Here is a 21,761-nt window from a genome sequence, read left to right on the forward strand (position 1 = left end):
CTAGGACCCTCCACTCTTGATGGTCTCTGAAAAGACAATGTAAACTTGTTATTTTTTCTCTCCAAGAAAACATAAAAAGGCAACCTTCTTCTACATCTGTATTTTCTCCCAGCTGAACATTGCTGTAGAGAGATTCCATATATTACTGGCATAATTCCGTTTGAGGCCTTTGTAATGGAAGGAACCTGTTACATGGCAGGTGTCTGACAAAATTGCAGGTGTTTGACGAAATTGTAAGTACTTGAAAACAACCAAAGTGTATTTAACTTCGTTTCCCAGGAAACTTAAAGCAAACGGGGCTATTCTGCTGTTAAGTTGCCCCACCCAAACGGGTAATCACATAAATCGGCCTAGTAAAAGACCTCCTAGGGCCCTTTAAGCCGTCAGTACCATCTACACTACAGCCAGTCTCTTGGCTTTCAATGCTCAAGTTCCCTCAAGTTCTGCTTGTGGCTATTTAAAGCCCGTCCTTACAGTTTTTGCCAAGAAGGTCCAGATGCAGCAGGTCTCACGATGTTTCAGTAAACGAGTTTGACCGGGGGCGGGAGGTGGATTTGCGGTCCTCTTCTCAGAGGGGCTCGCCGCGGGGAAGCTCCACGCCCAGCGCGGGACAGGGCGTCTCCTGGATCCGGGCTCAGGGCGCGCATCGAGAGGCAAGAACTCGTTTGCAGAAAGAAGCATCCGCGTAGGTGACAGCGTTTCTCAACCTTGCCCTCGAGGGCGCCTCCCTGCAGATCGCTACCCCGAGGGTCTCCCTCCCCTTCGCTGAATTTATTTTAAAGTCATGTATTATTCTAAGAACGCATGCATATGTTACACTTACTTCCACAGCTTAGCCTCATTAGTTTCAATATAAAAATAAAAGTTCACTTTTCCCCACCTCCACGCACCCATTTCCGTTCCTGCCGCAGCGGAAGGTTTGCGTGCCCTCCCCGGACCCCGCCCCTCGCCGCCTCCCTGTAGGGAGCGAAGCTCACGGCGTCCAGGGGAAGGGGAGGCCAAAGGCTCTGCCTTGGCCATGGCCGGGCTTCCGAGCCCCGCCGACTCCTCCCGACCGCGCCCGGCGGGGGCTAGGGGAAGGCTCCTGCGGGCGGCCCGGATCCTGGCGCACGTCTGCGGACTCACCCAGAGCAAGAAAAGGTAACAGCCGCCCAGGGGCCTGTCCGCAGCGGCCAGGGCCTCCTCTCCCGCGAGGGGTTCCCTTGGTGTGCTTATTCCCAAAAGCCGCCGAGCCGAGGCGAGCCAGCCACCTCACAGCGAGGCCCGACCCCTCCTCGAATTCGCTGGCATTCCTTCCCTCTCCTGGGAACCGAGTCTAGTCGCCACTGACCCATCCCACTTTCTTTAGTCATCTGTGAATAAGAGATGTCAATTTGGTTTCCAAAACTAGGAGAGAGAACCAGAGGAAGAGTCTAAATTTTCTCTGTATTTGCTTCTGGAGAATGCAAGAACCAGAGAATTAGCCCCTGGGACTTTAAGTGTTGCTCCAAGTATGGGGTGTACCTGTGGGAACTCTGCTGCTTGAGGAAGACTGGTTTCATGATTGGGGTCATGCAGCATAGGTGAGAGAGGGGTTTTGTTTGTTTGTTTGTTTTTGCGGTACACGGGCCTCTCACTGTTGTGGCTTCTCCCTTTGTGGAGCCACAGGCTCCGGACGCGCAGGCTCAGCGGCCATGGCTCACGGGCCTAGCCGCTCCGCGGCACGTGGGATCTTCCCGGACCGGGGCACGAACCCGTTCCCTGCATCGGCAGGCGGACTCTCAACCACTGCGCCACCAGGGAAGCCCGGGGGGGGGGTGTGTTTTTGGTTTTGTTTTTCCTATCACACTCTAAATGAAGACCATTTACTGAGCATCTCCCACAGAAGTAAAAAGCAGCTGATGTGGGACTTCCCTGGTGGCACAGTGGTTAAGAATCCGCCTGCCAATTCAGGGGACACGGGTTGGAGCCCTGGTCTGGGAAGATCCCACGTGCCGCGGAGCAGCTAAGGCCGTGCACCACAACTACTGAACCTGCTCTCTGGAGCCTGCGAGCCACAACTACTGAGCGCATGTGCCACAACTACTGAAGCCCGTGTGCCTAGAGCCCGTGCTCCGCAACAAGAGAAGCCACTGCAATGAGAAGCCCGCGCACCGCAACGAAGAGTAGCCCCCGCTCACCACAACTAGAGAAAGCCCACATGCGCCCAGCAATGAAGACCCAGTGCAGCCAAAAATAAATGAATAAAGACATAAATTATTTCCAAAAAAAGCAGCTGATATTGAGATAGCACCATTCCCACTCTTTAAAGAGAAACAGAAAAGGTTATATCCTTGCTTGATTTTGAACTTGGGGAAAATGTCATAAAATGGATATGTTTATCTAGGCAGTCACCTAAATGTGAAATCTTTAGATTGCCCTTAAGTAATGTTGGGGCAAAAATCTCTCCTGGGTGTGCAGCTGTGTAGGGCGTTTGGATTACACCTGGGCAGTGAGACGCCCAGTGTGGACATCTCTGAAGACACAACAGCAACAATAACATATTTATTGAGCATGTGCTATGTGTGATTCTAAGCATATGAAGTAGCTGATGTCATTAGTCCCATTTTACAGATGAGCAAACGGAAACACTGGGTTTTTCAGGTGGGTAGGTGACCTCATTCTCCAGCTGCTATGAGTATAGGCTGCCAACAGCTCACAGTTGTACCTTCTCTCAAGAACTGCCCTTGCTGATGGAAGCTGCCTTTCCAGAACATGCCCAGGTGGTTACACCCCAAGGCTTTCAGGTGTGGTCTGTAGCTAAAGGATGATTGCTAGGAGGGCTCCTTCCTGCTCCAGGGGGAACCAGTTGGCAGTGTCATTCCTGCTCCACAGTTGCTTGTGGGATCAGGCTGGGGTGGACTACAGCGGCACCCACATCTTTGCTTTGCTTCTTCCCTTTCCCTGTCTTGCACGCCCCATTTCCTTATAGTTTTCACCTGAGAACCTCAGATCACTAGCACAAGAATCCCCATCTCAGGCTTCTGTGAAACCCAACCTAAGACAGCTACTGTGCTCTACAGGCATACCTCAGGTTCGGTTCCAGACCACTGCAATAAATCGAATGTCACAATGAAGTGATTCACATGAATTTTTTTTTGTTTCCCAGTGCATGTAAGAGTTATGTTTACACTATACTGTTGTCTATTAAGTGTGCAATAACGTTATATCTAAAAAATGTACATACCTTAATTTAAAAGTACTTTATTGCTAAAAAATGCTAACCATCATCTGAGCCTTCAGTAAGTCGTGATCTTTTAGCTGATACACTTGCTCAATGCAGGGTTGACACAAGCCTTCAATTTATAAAAGCATAACAAAATGCAGTGTCTGCGATGCACAATAAAATGAGGTATGCCTGTACTGGATTGTGAAGTTTTCAGAGTTTTATTTTTAATTCCCTAGAGATAATTCTGTGGAAAGACACCCCACTAGTTTCGAACATATTTCAGATGAGTTTTTCCTCTGGTTAACACAATGAAATACATTAAGGAAGCTATGCTGCTAAAATACTACTTTATTTGCGTAAAGGAAATAATAGAATGGCTTCTTTTAGATGCCGTTTGGCCAAGAAAACATTATTTCTACCAGGGATGGAGATAGCCAGAGTAGGTGATAGATAAGTATTTATTCATTAATTTCTTGATTGATGAAACTGATTATGAGAAGGAAACATGTTAATACTGTTTTTAACAGCTTTTTGGAGGTATAATTGATATAATGAAGGTGCATATTTTGATAATATGTGTATACCGATAAACCATCACCACAATCAAAATAGTGAAAATATGCGTCACTCCCCAAAGTTTCTTCATCCCCTTTCTGGCTCCAGGCAACTGCTGCTTTTTGTTTTAGTAACATAAGGTTGAAAAAGGTCCTGAGCTTCAGGTGTTCAGTAGTTGGGCATGCCTGAGCACAAGGCATGCAGGGATTTCCGTGGGGTAAGAACATGAGTGAAGTTGAAGTAACTGGGGCCAGGCTGCCATCTGCTTATTGGAAAGGAGATGGATACAAAGCTGGACGCTGATGACAACTTTGGCATCCAAGGCACAGATTCCGTAGCATGTGGCAAATTCTTTATGAGGTTCAGGCAAACTTTGGGATTGGGACAGCCTGGGGTTTTGTTACAGGTTAAAGGAGGCTCCGTGAGGGAGTGATGCCATCTTTGAAATGCACAACCAAAGTAAAAACATACAAACAAAACTCCCCACCCAGACTCAGAACTCCCAGGCTGACACTGGAAAAGGAATCTCCTGGGTGGTGGGGCATGGTCAGCGGGGGGAGTTCAACAGCTGATTTCTGTCCTTCCAGTTCATTGTCCTCTTGGTTCTCTTATTAGCAGCTCCTGGATACAGGAGACATACTTTCCCATTTTAACCCTTTGGCTCAAGCTTGCTACCTCGTAGTCCAGCTCAGACATGATTAGAGTGTTCTGAGGCACTGCTGAAGGCTCTGGCAGAAGCAGCAGAGAGATAACACAGTGAGAGCCTTAGTTCTAGAAAATCTGGCATTTAGAACCTAGTTTTCTCATCTTTGCTTTATGGTCCTTTCTCCCATGCCTGGAAATCCCCTTCCTTGACTCCACAAAGTTCCAGCCAAACCCAGTTCACAGCTAGCTCCTTCCTCCTCTCACTTCTTTGCTCCTTTCTGGAATTCTTAGAGCACAACAACGGATGGTTAGCTTCATAATCTAGCCCTTGATCTCAGTGGTCTAGATCTCAATGGTGTAGGTCATTGCTGTCCAACAGAAATATAATAATGTGAGCCACAATGTAATTTTAAACTTCCAGTGGCCAAATTTTTTAAAAAAGGGGAGGGGACAAACAGGTGAAATTATTTTTTAATAATATATTTTCAACTCAGTATTTCCAAAATATGATAATTTCAGCAAGTAATCTATATAAAAATTATAATGAGATATTTTACATCCTGTTTTATACTAAGTCTTTGAAGTCCAGTGAATACTTGCAGCACATCTCACTTTGTATGAGCCATATTTACGTATTGCACATTACAAGTCTAGATATAACATCATGGCCTGGATCCAAAATTAAGTGTTCTGCGGGGAAGAGAGGAAGAATATGAGTTTTCTTTTGGACACACTGAGTTTGGGGTACTGGTAAGCATTCTTGTGGACAGTGACAATAAGCTTTTGGAAATGCAATTCTAGAACAGCAAGACAGCATCTTTCAGCTTCATTTGTCAGAGCAACATATACACCTCCACATTAAGTTCCCAATTTCATCTTGTTTTTTGAATCTATACCTTAGAGTTTTTCCCCACATCCTAACTTGCACGTTAAACTACTCCAGTCAGTTCATCTCCACGTTAGCTGGTTTTCCTGCACGTTTTCTCTATCAAGTAAGTACTTATCATATACATTTTCTGTATATTTATATCGTCTCTCCTTCAGGTACCTTGAAAAGAGTTGAGCAAAAGGATGGGCACTGTTTTACTTGAACATAGAGAACCATTCGGCTAATGAACTTTTATTCAGCATGAGCAATTATCCTAAATATAACTTGGTTAGTATTTTTTAACTGCATCCTAATTAATAGCTATCTAGTTTTAAGAATAGCAAAACCTGTAATGTCTTAATTTTTTTTCTAATTGTAAAAGCAACAAATGATAATGATATCACTCTGAAGGTTTAAAAAAGGGTGACAATACTCAGTATTTAAAAGAAAAGAAATGGACACTTTTATCCATTGATGGTGGGAATGTAAATTTCTACAAGGATTTTGGAGGGCAATTTGGCAATTTTATTAGAATTCAAAATGTGCATACCTCTGTCTCTGCAACTCCAGTTTTAGAAATTTATGCCATGGGAATAATAGGATAAGTGCACAAATTTGTGTGTGCAGGAATGTTGATTCTATTACTGTGTTTTTATTTAAAAAAAGGAAACAACTTATATTTCAACAGCTGTTTATTGGGCACTGTAGTAGGTATGGGGCTACAACATTTAATCAGACATAGACGGTCCCTTATGGTTTAGGAAAGAAGATAGTCAACTAGACATTCATTGAGTGCAGTGTTGACAGATAGATTGTGGTTGAAATGCATCTGAGGGGAGCTGAACCCAGACTTGGGAGGAAGTGAAAAGCTTCTTAAGTGATGTCTAAACTGGGTTCTGAGGGGTAATTGATAAATTATATAATGGAGTACAATGCAGCTATTAAAAGTAACTGTGTACATGTGGAAAGAAGTAAATAGTATATCACTGAAGAAAAAAAAATCAAGCCAAAAAACAGAATAGTATAATTTTATTTTTATAAAATTATGTATGTTTCTTTAGTGTGCAGATAAGTATATATGTAAATATATATTCATATACACACACAGAAACAGACACAGAGCTCTAGAATGCATCAAAATATAACTATGGTTGGTAGGATTTCAATAGATTTTCAGTTTTAAATGTAAATATATTATTTTCATAATCAGAAAGAAATTGAGCTATTTTTAAAAACTTGAAATAAAAGTAATACAGGTTAAGTGTAGGAAATTTGGGTTTTAAAAAGATGAAGAAGAGGGCCTCCCTGGTGGCGCAGTGGTTGAGAGTCCGCCTGCCGATGCAGGGGATACGGGTTCGTGCCCCGGTCTGGGAGGATCCCATATGCCGCGGAGCGGCTGGGCCCGTGAGCCATGGCCGCTGGGCCTGCGCGTCCGGAGCCTGTGCTCCGCAGCGGGAGAGGCCACAACGGTGAGAGGCCCGCATACCGCAAAAAGAAAAAAAAATAATAAATAAAAAAATAAAATAAAATAAAAAGATGAAGAAGAAAATAAAAATGACTAAAAATTCTATACCCAGGGTGACAGATCATCAATTATGACATTCTGGTATATTTCCCTCCATTCTTCATATGCATGTGAATGTATTAGCTCTTTTCATAATGATATGTGTTTTGTAGGCCAGCTTTAAATTTTAATATATTCAGTATTAAAAGTAATTTGAACTTATATGTTTTCTATCTATCACAGAGTAAAAGTTAATTCCCCAAATTACAGTTTATTATGCTTAATAGAGTTAAATTCTTATATATATTTGGGGAATATATTGACATCAAATGAAACAACTCCCTTGCCTCTGTTTTTAATTTGGCACAATTAAATTGTTATATGTTAATCCTATCAGTAATTTCTTCTTGTTGCTGGCATTTGTATGAGTACATTATGGGTAAAAATTCACTTTTCATGAGAACAGATGAATAATATTACTAGATCCCATTATAACAGTGCCAGCCATGATGGGAGTGTGTCACACTGTGCAGTGTAGTTTCCAGCGTAGGCAGGAGATGTAGTGAAGCACAGTTCCTTGATTTAAGGATTATGTGTTGCATCATCTCTGCTATATCGCTTGGGTAGACTGTGGTAGTGTTGTCATTCATTCCATTTTAAAAATAGCTACTACAAACCAGAAGAATTAAGTCAGCATATTCCCTGTGTCATTGACAGGCATGTTAAATGGCCAGAGAGTTTCTTCCTTATATAGGAAGTCAAAAAATATAATATGAGTTAATGGATATAAAGTACTTGAAACAGTGCCTGATACATAATAAATGCTTAATAAATTGTTATTATTACTATTAATAAGAACAAACAAGCTATCAGAATACGTCTAGGAGTATCTTAGATCTATATTCAGTTTCTCATCATTGCCTATGGGATATGAAGAGTAAATTGATATCAAGATTTGGCTGGAGGTCATGCTTTTTCATGTTGATGCCTAAGACCTGGAATAAAAAGTTAAGGAAAGACGCTGTATTGGGATAAATAAACTTAACTAAACTGAGTTGTATTTCACCTTAGAGTGTAGCCCTCTGTCAGTAACACTGTTTTGAATCTGAATTCCCTAGATAAAAAGGAAACAGTTACTCTTGATACATTTGTGTAGGTTCATGGAGTCTGTTTGGTGAATGTGATCTCTATTCAACTGAGCTGACATGAGAGTAAGTTACATTCATGGGGTGACTTGTAACAAGCAAACAACTCTCAACTTGCTATAATGGTCCTGTTAGTTAGAATCAAACTCATCTATCTGTAACATGACCAGTGAATTCCATGCTTGGTGCTTTAGTTGTTTTAAGTAAATTTGTTTCTTAAAGTTATTTCAACAAAGTTTATGTGCAAAGTTAGAAGTCACTATTACATAAATATAACACTGTATGTTACCCAGGCTATAAATGCTTTCCAAATTTTTAAAAGAAGTTGTATCCTTGGGGACAAGTGGGATGCATTCAATGTAAATACATTTTGTGTTACAGAGCAAAGAATTTGGAAAGCTGAAAACATTGTTGTTCATTCAGCCTAAGCAAAGAAGCCAAGAAAATCTCAGAGAGGTAAAGAAGTTAAAAACGTTTTTTTTCGGATAATGATTATTCCAATGTTATTAATAGTGCTTTTCTTCTATAATTTTAAGCGAATACAGGTTAACACTATGAAAACATCATGCCAAATTATTTTTCTTACACATCTACTCTCCTAATCCTTGCCTTAATCTTACGGTTTTAAAAAACAAAAGGGGATTAAATAAAAATGGTTGTAATATTTATATTTTCTTTTGGTCTAGTGAAGCAATCTTTCATTTATTTCATATATGAATTAAAGAAATACTGATCATTGAGTTCCTACTGTGTGTTATGTTTGAGGTATGTGTTTAAGATAAATCATTGATTTTGAATATAAATAAATTTATTTAAGCCTATTAAAATGTTTTCTGTAATTTTAATTTACTATTCTTTGAACAAACTTCAAAGCAATCCATTATATAGCTATGAATTTCTGTTCCTAAGATATTAGGTGGACCTTCTCTACTTCTATTAAAATTTTAATATACTTAGGTAAATTGGATTTACATTTGTTGTTTTTTAGCCTCTAAAGGATGTTTTGTAAACCAGCTCTAAAGTAAAAAGAGATATTGATTTTAAACATTTTAAGGTATAAAGCATTTCGGAGTAGCCTAAAAAATAAAGTGCTATATTACACGTATTCATCATCTTTGGCATCAGACATTTCTAAAAGTCACTGTTTTCTGTGCCTATGACATTGTCTTGAATCCACCTATATCATTTTAGTCCAGGAGATTCCAACACTGGTATCATAGCCATGTAAGTTCCTGTAATAATGATCTGAAATTCTTGTCTGGTTACAGACAGTCCTCGACTTAGCAGTGAATTTACAATTTGGAAAAAGGAGTATAAACAAACATGATTTAAGTTCAATTTATCTTTCTTACAGAATCTAATTTAAATACAGAATTGTGTTCCTGAAGGTGTAAAAATAGATATTTACTCACTCTTTATGAATCATAGGCGTACTATGAGAGATTTTACTTTGGAAAACTTGGACATTCAGATTGCATGGATGAATAGTAATAACTGGATACAGCTGATTTGCTTTTATTTTGGGCTTCAGTTACCTGGGATTGAGACCCATTTATTTCAAATTACTGTGTTTAGCTGAAGCTAAAAAAATTTTTAACTTTTTATGTTGATAATTTTAGGCTTACAGAAGAATTGCAGAGATAGTACAGATAATTCTGGTACACTCTCTACCCAGTCTCCCCAGATGTTAACATCTCATGTAGCCATGGAACAATGACCAAAACTAAGAAATTAAGATTGGTTCAACAAATACTGTAAATTAAACTACAGACTATTTAGATTTCCCCAGTGCTTCCACTGTCTTTTTTTCTGTTCCAGGATTCAAGTCAGGAGACTACACTGCTTTTAGTTTTCATGTCTCCTTACTCTCCTTCAATCTGTGACAGTTCCTCATTTTTTTCCATATCTCTCATTACATTGACAGTTTTGAGGTGTACTGGTTAGATGTTTTGTAGAATGTCCTTCAGTTTGTGTTTACTTTTTTTTCTCATGATCAGACTGAAGTTATAGATTTTGGGTGCATGACATTAATGTCTTATTACTGGTGATGTTATCCTTGATCAGTTGGCTAAGGTAGTATCTGCCAGGATTCTCCATGGAAAGTTACCATTTCCCTTTTCCGTATTCTGTCCTTTGGAAGTGAGTTACTAAGTCCAGCCCAGTTCAGGGGAATTAAGGTCCATCTTCTGGAGGGAGGAATATTTAAGAAATTGTAGACATATGTTAAACCTCCACAGTTATTAATAAATATTTTATGGGAGATACTTGGAGGCAATGTGGATACCCTGTTTCTCTCACTAATTTTAGCATTCATCAGTGGATCTTCCCTGCAGCAGTTATTACTTTGGTACTCTAGTGGTGATGCTCGGTTTTCCTCATTCTTTTTGCATTTATAATTCTTCTGAAAGGAAGAATTGCCTCTTTTCATTTATTCATTCATTCATTTGCTTGTGTATTTATATCAGATGGTCTCATAGATATTTATTGCCATATGGATATTTATTTTATTCTTTGGGTTATAATTCTTTATTATCATTGTTTATTATATTGCTTAAATTATTCCAGCTCTGGGTATCAGGACCTCTTAAGCGTGGCTCATGTGTCCATTTGACAGACCCATGTCTTTTATTTATTTTATTTTTATTTCATTTATAATAATAATTATTATCACCAACTTACTTTCTGGCACTGTAAGATTCTCCAGGCTTATCTTGTATTTTCTATGCCCTGGCCCAAGAACCAGCCATTCTTTAAGAAGTATAGTTCCTTTTATTGGAGAATGGTATTTAGAAACCAAAACCTGTCCACTAGGTGTTCTTGTTACAACTGGAGAGTCATTACTTCTAGGCCCTCTCAGTGCATAGAGCTGGCAAGTGTTTGTAGTATATTAACCCATTTATCTATATTCATTTCTGTATATATCCATCTGTATATATATTAAAATAAACATTAGTTCAAATGGATGTCTCCAACTTCAGCCTGTTACCATAGGATTTATTCTAGCATTCCTCCTTTGCTTGTTTGAAACGTCTTTCTCCCACAGATACAGACCTGTCATTATCTGTTATACAGTACCATTTGTTGGAGAGACTGTCCTCTCCCCATTGTGCATTCTTGGCACCCTTGTTGAAGATAAGTTGACCATACATGTGTGGATTCATTTCTGGTCTCTCTATTTTGTTCAATTGATCTATATCTGTCTTTATGCCAGTACCATACTGTTTTAATTACTGTAACTTTGTAATATATTTTGAAATCAAGAAGTGTGATATTTCCTGCTTTGTTCTTCTTTCTCAAGATCGTTTTGGCAATTCGCTGTCCTTTGTGGTTCCACATGAATTTTAGAATGTTTTTTCTGTTTCTGAAAAAAAGCTGTTGGAAGTTGATAGGGATTGATTGAATCTGTAGATTGTGTAGTATGGACATTTAAACAATATTAAGTCTTCCTATCCATGAACATGAGATGTCTTTCCATTTGTTTGTATCTTCTTTAATTCCTTTCATCAATGTTTTATAGTTTTTAGTGTACAGATCTTTTACCTCCCTAGTTAACTTTATTCCTAAATATTTTCTTTTTGATGCTATTGTGAAGGGGACATCCATTATGACAGTGATCTTAGCAATTATTTCACTGATATGACAGAAGCTCAGGCAACAAAAGCAAAAATAGACAAGTGGGACTTGGAACTTCCCTGGCAGCCCAGTGGTTAGGACTCCACGCTTCCATTGCAGGGGGCATGGGTTATCCCTGGTTGGGGAACTAAGAGCCACATGTGGTGCAGTACAGCCAAAAAAAAAACATAGACAAGTGGGACTACATCAAACTAAAAGGCTTCTGCACATCAAAGGAAATAATCAACAAAATAAAAAGGCAACCAATGGAATGAGAGATAATATTTGCAAACCATTTATCTGATAAGAGCTTAATATCCAAAATATGTAAGAAACTGCAACAGCAAAATAGCAAAAAAACAAATAACCAGATTAAAAAATGGGCAAAGGAACTAAACAGACATTTCTCCAAAGAAGACATACAAAAAACCAACAGACAAGTGAAAAGATGCTTAAGGTCAGGAAAATGCAAATTAAACCACAATAAGATATCACCTCACACCTGTTAAGATGGCTATTATCAAAAATTCAAAAGACAACAAGTGTTGGCAAGGATGTGGAAAAATTAGAATCCTTGTATACTGTTGGTGGGAATGTAAAATGGTGTAACCACTGTAGAAAACAGTATGGAGCTTCCTCAAAAATTAAAAATAGAACTACTCTATGATCAAACAGTCTCACTTCTGACATTTTTCCAAAAGAATTAAAATCAAGACCTCGAAGAGATATCAACACTCCTGGGTTCATTGCAGCATTATTTGCAATAGCCAAGATGTGGAAATAATCTAAATGTCCATTGACAAATGAGTGGATAAATAAGTTGTAGTATATCTGTCTAGTGAAAAGTTATTTAGCCTTCAAAAGTAATGACAGTTCTGATACACATAATCGTATGGATGACCTTGAGGACATTATGTTAAGTGAAATAAGCCAGTCACAGAATGACAAATACTACATGATTCCACTGACATGAGGTATCTAGAGTAGTCCGACTCAGAAGCAGAGAGTACCACAGTGTTTGCCAGGGACTGGGGTGAGCAGGTTATGGAGAGTCATTACTTAATAGTTACAGAGTTTCTCTATGGGGTGATGGAAAAGGTTTGGAAACAGTGATGATGGTTGCACAACAGTGTGAATGTAATTAATGCCATTGAAATGCACACTTAAAAATGGTTAAAATGTCGTTAAAAATGTTAAAGATATGGTCATAACATGTAGAAGTTGATACTTAAGGTTTTTTTTTTTTTTGCGGTACGCGGGCTTCTCACTGTTGTGGCCTCTCCCATTGTGGAGCACAGGCTCCAGATGCGCAGACTCAGCGGCCATGGCTCACGGGCCCAGCTGCTCCGCGGCATGTGGGATCCTCCCAGACCGGGGCACGAACCCGTGTCCCCTGCATCACCAGGTTTGCGGTACACGGGCCTCTCACTGTTGTGGCCTCTCCCGTTGCGGAGCACAGGCTCCAGACTCACAGGCTCAGCGGCCATGGCTCACGGGCCCAGCCGCTCCACGGCATGTGGGATCCTCCCAGACTGGGGCACGAACCCGTGTCCCCTGCATCGGCAGGCGGACTCCCAACCACTGCGCCACCAGGGAAGCCCTACTTAAGGTTTTAAGCACCCTAAAATTTCAAATTTTTTTTATCAAATTGCCTTTGCAGAAAACTTACCTAGCAGGTCAGAAAATGAGGCCTTTTAGTTAGTCAAGTGTTTTTTGTTTTTTTTTTTTCTGTACGCGGGCCTCTCACTGTTGTGGCCTCTCCCATTGAGGAGCACAGGCTCCAGACGTGCAGGCTTAGCGGCCATGGCTCACGGGCCCAGCCGCTCCGCGGTATGTGGGACCCTCCCGGATCGGGGCACGAACCCATGTCACCTGTATCAGCAGGCAGACTCTCAACCACTGCACCACCAGGGAAGCCCCAAGTGTTTTTATAAATAGTAAATTAAGTCTGTACATCATAAACACCAAATTTCAAAAAATTAAAATAAAATATTAACACAAAACTATACTCATTTAGGAATTAAATGGAATTTTAATTAGTAATGAAAAGGGAAATTTAAGGATCATCCTTATAAATATCCTTCAACAGGTGAATGGATAAACAAACTGATATAGCCATACAATGAAATACAACTGAACAATAAAAAGGAACAAACTGTTGATTCATACAAGACACGGATGATCTTAAATGCATTTTGCTAAGCCAGAAACAAAAAGTAATGCATTGTATGATTCTATTTATATGATACTGTGGATGGTAAAACTGTAGGGAGAGAAAACAATTAGTGGTTGCCAGGAATTAGGTGTCAAGGAAGGGGTTACCTAAGAGTGGGTCGTATGATAATTCTGTAGCTTTTTGAGTAATTGCCATACTGTTTTCCACAGTAGCTGCACCAATTGCATTCCCACCAACAATGCCCAAGGGTTCCAATTTCTTCACATCCTCATCAATACTTGTTATTTTCTACTATTACTACTACTGTTATTATTACTGCTGTGCTAGTAGGTGTGAAGTGGTGTCTCATTCTGTGTTTGATTTGCATTTCCCAAGTGACTAAGGTGGTTAAGCATCTTTTCATGTACCATTTCATGGCCGTTTGTATATCTTCTTTGGAGAAACACCTATTCAAATTCACTGCCCATTTTAAAATTGGCCTGTTTGTCTTTTAGTTACCGAGTTGGGAGTTCTTTATATATTCTGAGTATTAAACCCTTGTCAAATATGTGACTTGCAAATATTTTCTCCCATTCTATAAGTTGGTTTTCTTTTCATTTTCTTTGATAATGTCCTTTGATGCAAAAAGTTTTAAGTTTGGATAAAGTCCAGTTTATTTTTTCTATTGCTGCTTGTGTGTTATATCTAAGAATCTATTACCAAATCCAAGGTCATGAAGGTTTACCCCTATATTTTCCGGTTTAATATGTTTGGATCTTATATTTACATCACTGATCCACTTTTTGAGTTAATCTTTGTATATAGTGTGAGGTAGGGGTTATGAACATATCTTTATTTTCAGACCTTTTAGAAATGCAAACATTTTAAAGATTTAGTAGCCACCGCACAGTTCTTTCTCAATGATAGCAGCCACATGCAATATTAATGCATATTAAAACCTAATACTTTGGGGCTTCCCTGGTGGCGCAGTGGTTGAGAGTCCTCCTGCCGATGCGGGGGACGCCGGTTTGTGCCCCGGTCTGGGAGGATCCCACATGTCGTGGAGCGGCTGGGCCCGTGAGCCATGGCCGTTGAGCCTGCGCGTCCGGAGCCTGTGCTCCGCAACGGGAGAGGCCGCAACAGTGAGAGGCCTGCGTACAGAAAAAAAAAAAAAAACCTAATACTTTGGAAAAGGAAAAAAAGTCATGCTTGAACTTTTTACCTCAAAGTCTTCCAGTAAAGGATTCCTGGACACCATCAAATTTTACTTTTCTGGTCCTTGGTTTGTCCTAACTGTTTTGCTGGGCAAACTAGGTTCTGAAGGATTCCTTACCAACTTCTTCACAGAGGTTGAGGGCCAACACCATGGAGCTTCATGAGTACTGGGGAAGACCATCTCCTCACTGTCTCAATGTCTCCTTCCCTTCCGTAGGAAAAGTTTTGCTCTGTTAGGATCATACCAAATTCTCATGAATCCAGATATGGAAGATTTTAATTACCAATGTCTATCACATAAAAAATGGCTGGACCTTGGGGAACACATAAAATCTACTCTTGTTTTGGTTATCAGAAATGTTGAAGGGATCTGAGCTAATTGCAGAGCATCATAATCTTTTTCCTTTAGCTCTTTTCTACGCTATTATTTATTTATTTTCTTTCTTCTTCTTTTTTTTAAAAGCTTCAACTATGTCTAAAGAAGAATAGGTCATTACACAGTTTGCCAAATGAAGTACAGCTTCAACTTTGCCAGACCACAATCTATCAAGAGTGAGTGACACGAAAATATTCCATTTGGGTCTTGGCAATTCCCTAAGAAAAGCAGTGACAGATGGTGAATAGAGTTTAACAAAACTTTGGAGACAAAAGACATGTTACAAATTGAATATTGATCAAAAGAAATGTGTAGTAATTTGGGGTTTGTGCTTTGAACTCTGTAATGTAATGATGAATTTCCCAACCAACCTGAAGGAAACTAGAATTGAAAATAGGATGAAGATCAAAACTTATAAGCAAAATTCCAAAACAATAAAAAAATGACTGGACTACTATAACAGTCTACTTATTTGTCTAGAAAGAGGAAAAACATGCCAAATATATTAGATAAGGTACCCTGAATTTTATGATAAAGTTGAAGTTGACATTTGCAATCTGGGGTTACCCAAAATCTTTTGAAAAAGCTCTACATTTTTATATTTCCCCATAATGTAAACCCTGCCATCTCAGTATAGAATATTAACCAAAACAAAACAAAAATCTGCCTTTTCCAGCCCCTCCTCACTTTCTTTTAGTGTATCAGTACAAGGTTTAGATTCTGACAGATATATCTTCATGACATTTGGTTTGCAGTTAATATATGGGGCGGGGAAGGGTAGGACGTGGGACATCCGTTTTGCTGGTGCAGGAACTGGCAAAACCCACAGGATTCCTTGTTTGGGTGTGGTGGCCTCAGTTTCCTGACTGTGGTGGAGACAAAGTGGTTCTGGGATCTGCCCAGCATTTTCATCAAAGTTATTCCTGTAAGTTTGGCATAGGAACTATTTCACTAACCTTTCCAAAGATTCTATAAGCTATCTAATACCTGTAGTAAATCCTTTCTTTCTTTAACCCCATCGGAGTGGATTCTTTTGTCTGGAACCCAGAACCCTTCTTAATACAAGATCCATTGTGTATGTGAGTCTTTCTTGGAAAAAGTTAAATAATGTAGTATTAACATGAAGTCTCATTTTAAAAATCATGGATATTTAGAAATTTTAATGGGGAGTTACTTTTATTAAGCACCAGGTCATTCAGTGAAGAGTGATATTAATATTTATTCAAATTTACCCTTTTAAATGGAGAATAAAACCAAAATGAATCAGTGTATCTATAAATAATAATATTCATAGGTTCTTCTTAGAGTTCAATATACATGTATAGCCATATGTATATTAATGAGGACATTTTAGTTTTTGATTGTGAGGGTATTAAGTCTTCCTTTTTCTGTTCCTAACAGAAGTACTCTGATTTCTATATTTGTCAGGTTGGAGCAGTTGTAGCTATATACTAAACAAGAAAACAATGCTGGAGGAAGATGATGATTCGAATCAAATTGTAAATATTCACAAGTGTGTCAAATGCTCCGGAAGTATAAAATTAAATGTTTAAGCCTGAGAAACCTATTTAGTATTGGCATTCCTTCACATCACTCATGTAGGCTATTGAAGAATCATTCCAGAGTTACAGTATAATACAAAAGTAGAGTACAGGCCCATGTGAATATTTTATGGTTTACTGTATGTGTGGCGTTCTTAAATTTTAATGCTGCAGAAGAAATGGGTAGCCCTGAAATCCTTGGGTCAACAAGATATAGAGGAAACTGGTGATCCAATTAGTATAATGGGCATCTGGCAGCCAAATGATGCACTTCAAAACCTGGCTGGGAATGACTGGCTCTCATCTGCACTTGCACAGTATAACAGAGAGAAAACAGAATGTGGAATCCTCCTGCTCTTTCTGTGATGCTTTAAATCCAATTGAGTGTTGAATTCCAGACTTTTTTCATTAAAGTGCTTGTCCTAAATTTATTAGTTTTCAAATCCACACACCTTCTCCTTCCTTTTCCATCACATACTTATTACTGGCCTCATTCTCATGATTCCTCCATGCTCCTACTGACTATTCTCCTATTCTTGGTTCATAGAAACTAATCATTATCTTGAGGATATTTCTGTGATGTGGCAGTTACTTCAGGAATTTTTGATATTTTGTTCAAGTCTACAGAGTTTGAGTAGTGGTTTTTAAAAATTGCTATTAACGTAATCGAAAGTCAGGAGTCTTCACATTGTAATCTCGTGATCCTTTGCTCAAAGGCAGTGAAAATAGCATTGTAAAACTTCTCCTTGTATTTTTTCCCTTTTGGAACTAGAATCATAATTCTTTAGGTAACCATCTAGCTTTATTTTAAAATTCCATTCATTTGTATTATTATGCCCTGTATGTTGAGATACAGTCTGCTTGGAGCTTCTTGTGTGCCTAAACTTCTTACTGAATGTGCCAAAATCCCAAGGCTTTGACTGTTCTTTTACCTGGGCCATTTCTCAGATTGTTTATGCAGCTGGCAGTCCTGAGAAAAGTAATGCATTGCTGTTCTTCATGGCACCTGGTTGCCTTCCAGACAAACCAGCTTGTTTACTGCCTGTTATAAAAGCAGCGGATTCCCTATGCACAGGATCCTCCCCTGTGATTCACCCCACTGCATATTCAGGCTCCACTGGGCCCTCCACATTGCCTTGAGGGATTTGGGGACTGGTGCAACAATACCGATACTCTTGTTACTCCTTTTGCTGCAACTAGTAAAGTCCTTTGTCTCTGACTCAAGAGTCCCATGCCTTCTGTCAGCATCTATGGAACTGTGACAGGCTTAATTATCAGCTTGTATGGTTGTTTTGTTGGGAGTTTTCCTGCTTCTAACTCTCCTTCACAGCATCAAACTTATTGAAGTAGGGCAAAATCCCAATACTTTATAAAATATCTTCCTTTTGAATAATTAAAATCACTGCTATATATTCCATGTTTTTATGTCTATTAAAGTTTACCATGTATTAGTACTAGAGGTAGGTTGTTTCTAGAAATTAAGGGTGGACAAACTGCTATTTCTGGCTAAAGACCTATGAATAGGGGAAATAGCAGATTTTCAAAACTGACCTTGAATATAGTACTTAAAAAAGTATTGATAAAAGGAATGCCAATCAACACCAAATTTATGTCTCCCAGAAAGTGAAAAATCTGGCTTTACATCGTGAATTCAGCAGTAGTAGTTTTAAAAAATACCTATATTTTGTGAAGTAGCAGGGCTCATCTAATGAATTAATTTGTAGGGAGACCTTCGGTTCTGTGGTTGTGTGACACCCCTATTTTGCCTATTCATAAATCTACTTAGTATATATTCATTGAGTGTCTACGTTCTGAGCCAAGCACCGTTCTAGGCTCTGATGCTACAGCTGGACAAGTTGGCTAGGGTCCCTGCTTCAAGGTCTTTACCAGAAGAGGATGATAATTGCTTCTTAATAAAAAGTAAAATTCTTTACAGATGAAGTTGACAGGATTTTGTTAGCCAATAATGACTTCAAACTTCCATTTTACAGAAGAGATGTTTTTAATATTCTTTCTACTCAGATTTGAAGCTGAAAGTATGATTCTAAGACAAGGATACGTACCCTTAGAACACTACTTGCTTCTTGCTGGACATTTAAAGGTCATGTCAAGTAATACAAGCACAAACAAAAATACCAACTCTGAAATTTTAAGTGAGTTTGAAGAAGGTGACTTCATAGGGGTAACTACTATCTTAATTTCTCAGTCTCTCATTATAATTTTTTAGATTAAATTAAATTTTAGATTAAATTTTTTAGTAAAAAAGTTATGTGTCATTGCATTAAAATAATTAACATAGTATGCTATAGTATTGTCCTTGAGTACTAAATTATTTCAGTAATTGAAGTACTTAGAAAAAACATGTTTCCTTAACATTGTAGAGCCAATATATAGCCTGTTATATAGTTTATCAATGTACAGGACACACAAGAAAATTCACAAATGATTGCTATATGAATGAATGACAAGTTAAATGAATAAGTTACAAACCATGTAGCTTGGGATGCAGGGTGGTATTAAAAAATAGAGAAATTATACCAAAACATTTATTGATTCAAGGAGCTCTTTTTGATTCTTTAAAGAAATTTATGCTTCCAAAAGATTTTATGCAAAAGGGATAAGATTTAGGCTAAGAAAAGACGCTTGTATGTAATGGTAAAAGTTGCTTCATTTCTATATTTGGTCAAGGGCAGATTGGATTTAGAGATCCTTGAATCCAAAAGTCCCTAAGTGTAGAGATCTTGGGAGGTGAGAGCAGTTGCTGGGATTGAGGTCAGATACCACATTGGAAACAATGCTAAAGAGTCTGGACTTAATTGTACAGACAGTGGAGCTCACTGAGGGTTTTTAATTAGGGAGGGAGATGGATCAGCTTAACATTTAGATAGATGACTGGTAAGATGATGTGGGGCTGTATTATCAGAGAAGGGACAGCATGGAATTGGAGAACAGTTGGGATATCAGTGAGCAGACCCTGGACCAAGGCACTGATCGTGGGGATACTAATTAGGAGATGAATTCAAGATATTTTATTGGTAACATTCAATGAGAAGGGCAGAGAAAAAATAAACCTGATTTTTCCATGGCATTCCCACTGTTAAATTAATTATGAATCATCATCGGTGAGTAAAAAATTTCTTGATAGGTTGAGCAGTGGTTAAGGGTTGGCCAGCCTGGGCCTGAATGGACCTTCTAGTGCTGGAGGCTCTTTGGAGGCACTCTTAGAACCTGATGATCCTCCGTGGACTCCAAGATCTTCCCCAGGATCAGCGACTGGTAGTGTTAGATGGAGCCTTACAAGTCAGCCACACAGAGCCTTTCACTTTACACCTTAGTGAATGGAGAACCAGGGTGGTTCACTGAATTGCTCACGTTGACACAGGTAGTGGCAGAAATGGGAGCAGAATCCTGAATTCAGTGCTCTGGTCACTCCGCCATGCTGCCCCAACTGTGTGCAGATTAAATAGAGCCATTGTTTTTTCAACTAAAGAGAGGAAACCTGGAGATCATCTGTACTGGTGTTTCTCAGCCAAAATCTCTACTAGTCAGCGTTTTCCAGAGAAACAGAACCAATAGAATATATTATATAGATATGTATAAGAGGAGATTTATTATAGGAATTGGCTCATACTTACATGGAGGCCGAGAAGTCCTATAATCTGCCGTCTGCAAACTGGAGGACTAGGAAAGCCAGTGGTGGAATATGGTCCGAGTCCAGAGGCCTGAGAACCAGGGGGACCAATGGTGTAAGTCCCAGCTGGATTCCAAAGGCCTGAGAATCAAAAGGCCAGTGTTATGAGGCCCAGTCCAAGTCTGAAGGCCTGGGAACTAGGAATGCCAATGTCCAAGGCAGGAGAAGAGGGATATTCCAGCTCAAGCAAAGAGATTTAAAATTCTTGCCACTCCCCTTTCTCTAGGATAATCCCACCTTGATTCTTTACTGCTAAATCTTTTCAATATTATAATCATTAAAGTGTTACAGTTTTTGTATACAGTTACACTAACATCATCCCCCCTAACTGAGCATCGTGGATGCAGGTCAGCATCTCCACCCCAAGTTTGCTGTCTTCAGAACAAAGCACCCTCTTTTCTTAGTAGTAAAGTATTGAGTGGAGCTAGGATATAGCCTTGTGCATGTTTGTAGATCATGCTGTTGTTTTAGCACATAAATATTCCAAACTAAGAACTCATTCAGCTGGGCTTCTGTTTTTATAATGTAGTTTGGGGGCTACAAATTAATCCTGCTGGGGCTGATAGATCATGTGAAAGTCTAGGCCAGTCGTTACTTATTAATCCTATAAGCTCAAGTTTTATTTAAAAAATCATTTGCTTACAATGATGCATACTTATAATTTCACATGTTCCCAGAGTTTCATTGTAAAAATAATGTCAGAAATTATTCTACAAAATATGCATTTGTTTTTATTTTTCAGGAAATTTGCCTTTTAATGAATGCAAATTGACCTACTTCAATTTTATGTAGAACAGGTGTAAAACTTCTAGTAATAAGTAAAGAAGTATTTGATGATATTCATAAAAATGATTAATGTTTTTTTTGAGTTTTTTGTTTAACATCTTTATTGGAGTATAATTGCTTTACAATGGTGGGTTAGTTTCTGCTTTATAACAAAGTAAATCAGCTATACATATACATATATCCCTATATCTCCTCCCTCTTGCGTTTCCCTCCCACCCTCCCTAGCCCACCCCTCTAGGTGGTCACAAAGCACTGAGCTGATCTCCTTGTGCTATGTGGCTGCTTCCCACTAGCTATCTATTTTACATTTGGTAGTATATATAAGTCCATGCCACTCTCTCACTTCGTCCCAGTTTACCCTTCCCCCTCCCCGTGTCCTCAAGTCCATTCTCTACATCTGTGTCTTTATTCCTGTCCTTCCCCTAGGTTCTTCAGAACCATTTCTTTTTTTTTTAGATTCCATATATATGTGTTAGCATAT

At 39.0% G+C, this 21,761-nt stretch overlaps 1 protein-coding gene across 4 annotated transcripts in view; it reads left to right on the forward strand.

Moving 5' to 3' along the window:
• Positions 1–975: 975 nt before the first annotated feature.
• Positions 976–21,761, forward strand: part of LOC308613600 (uncharacterized protein) — a 139,650-nt gene continuing 118,864 nt past the window's right edge. For all 4 annotated transcript variants that reach the window (XM_081227309.1, XM_081227308.1, XM_081227310.1 and 1 more), the window contains exons 1-3: positions 976–1,140; positions 5,331–5,379; positions 8,286–8,360. In XM_081227309.1, the coding sequence (XP_081083435.1) occupies positions 1,019–1,140; positions 5,331–5,379; positions 8,286–8,360 (246 nt within the window). In that variant the 5' untranslated portion in view covers positions 976–1,018. The remainder of the gene's footprint in view (positions 1,141–5,330; positions 5,380–8,285; positions 8,361–21,761) is intronic.

The sequence above is a fragment of the Mesoplodon bidens genome (assembly GCF_964165515.1).
Source record: "Mesoplodon bidens genome assembly, chromosome: 1".
Taxonomy (NCBI): domain Eukaryota; kingdom Metazoa; phylum Chordata; class Mammalia; order Artiodactyla; family Ziphiidae; genus Mesoplodon; species Mesoplodon bidens.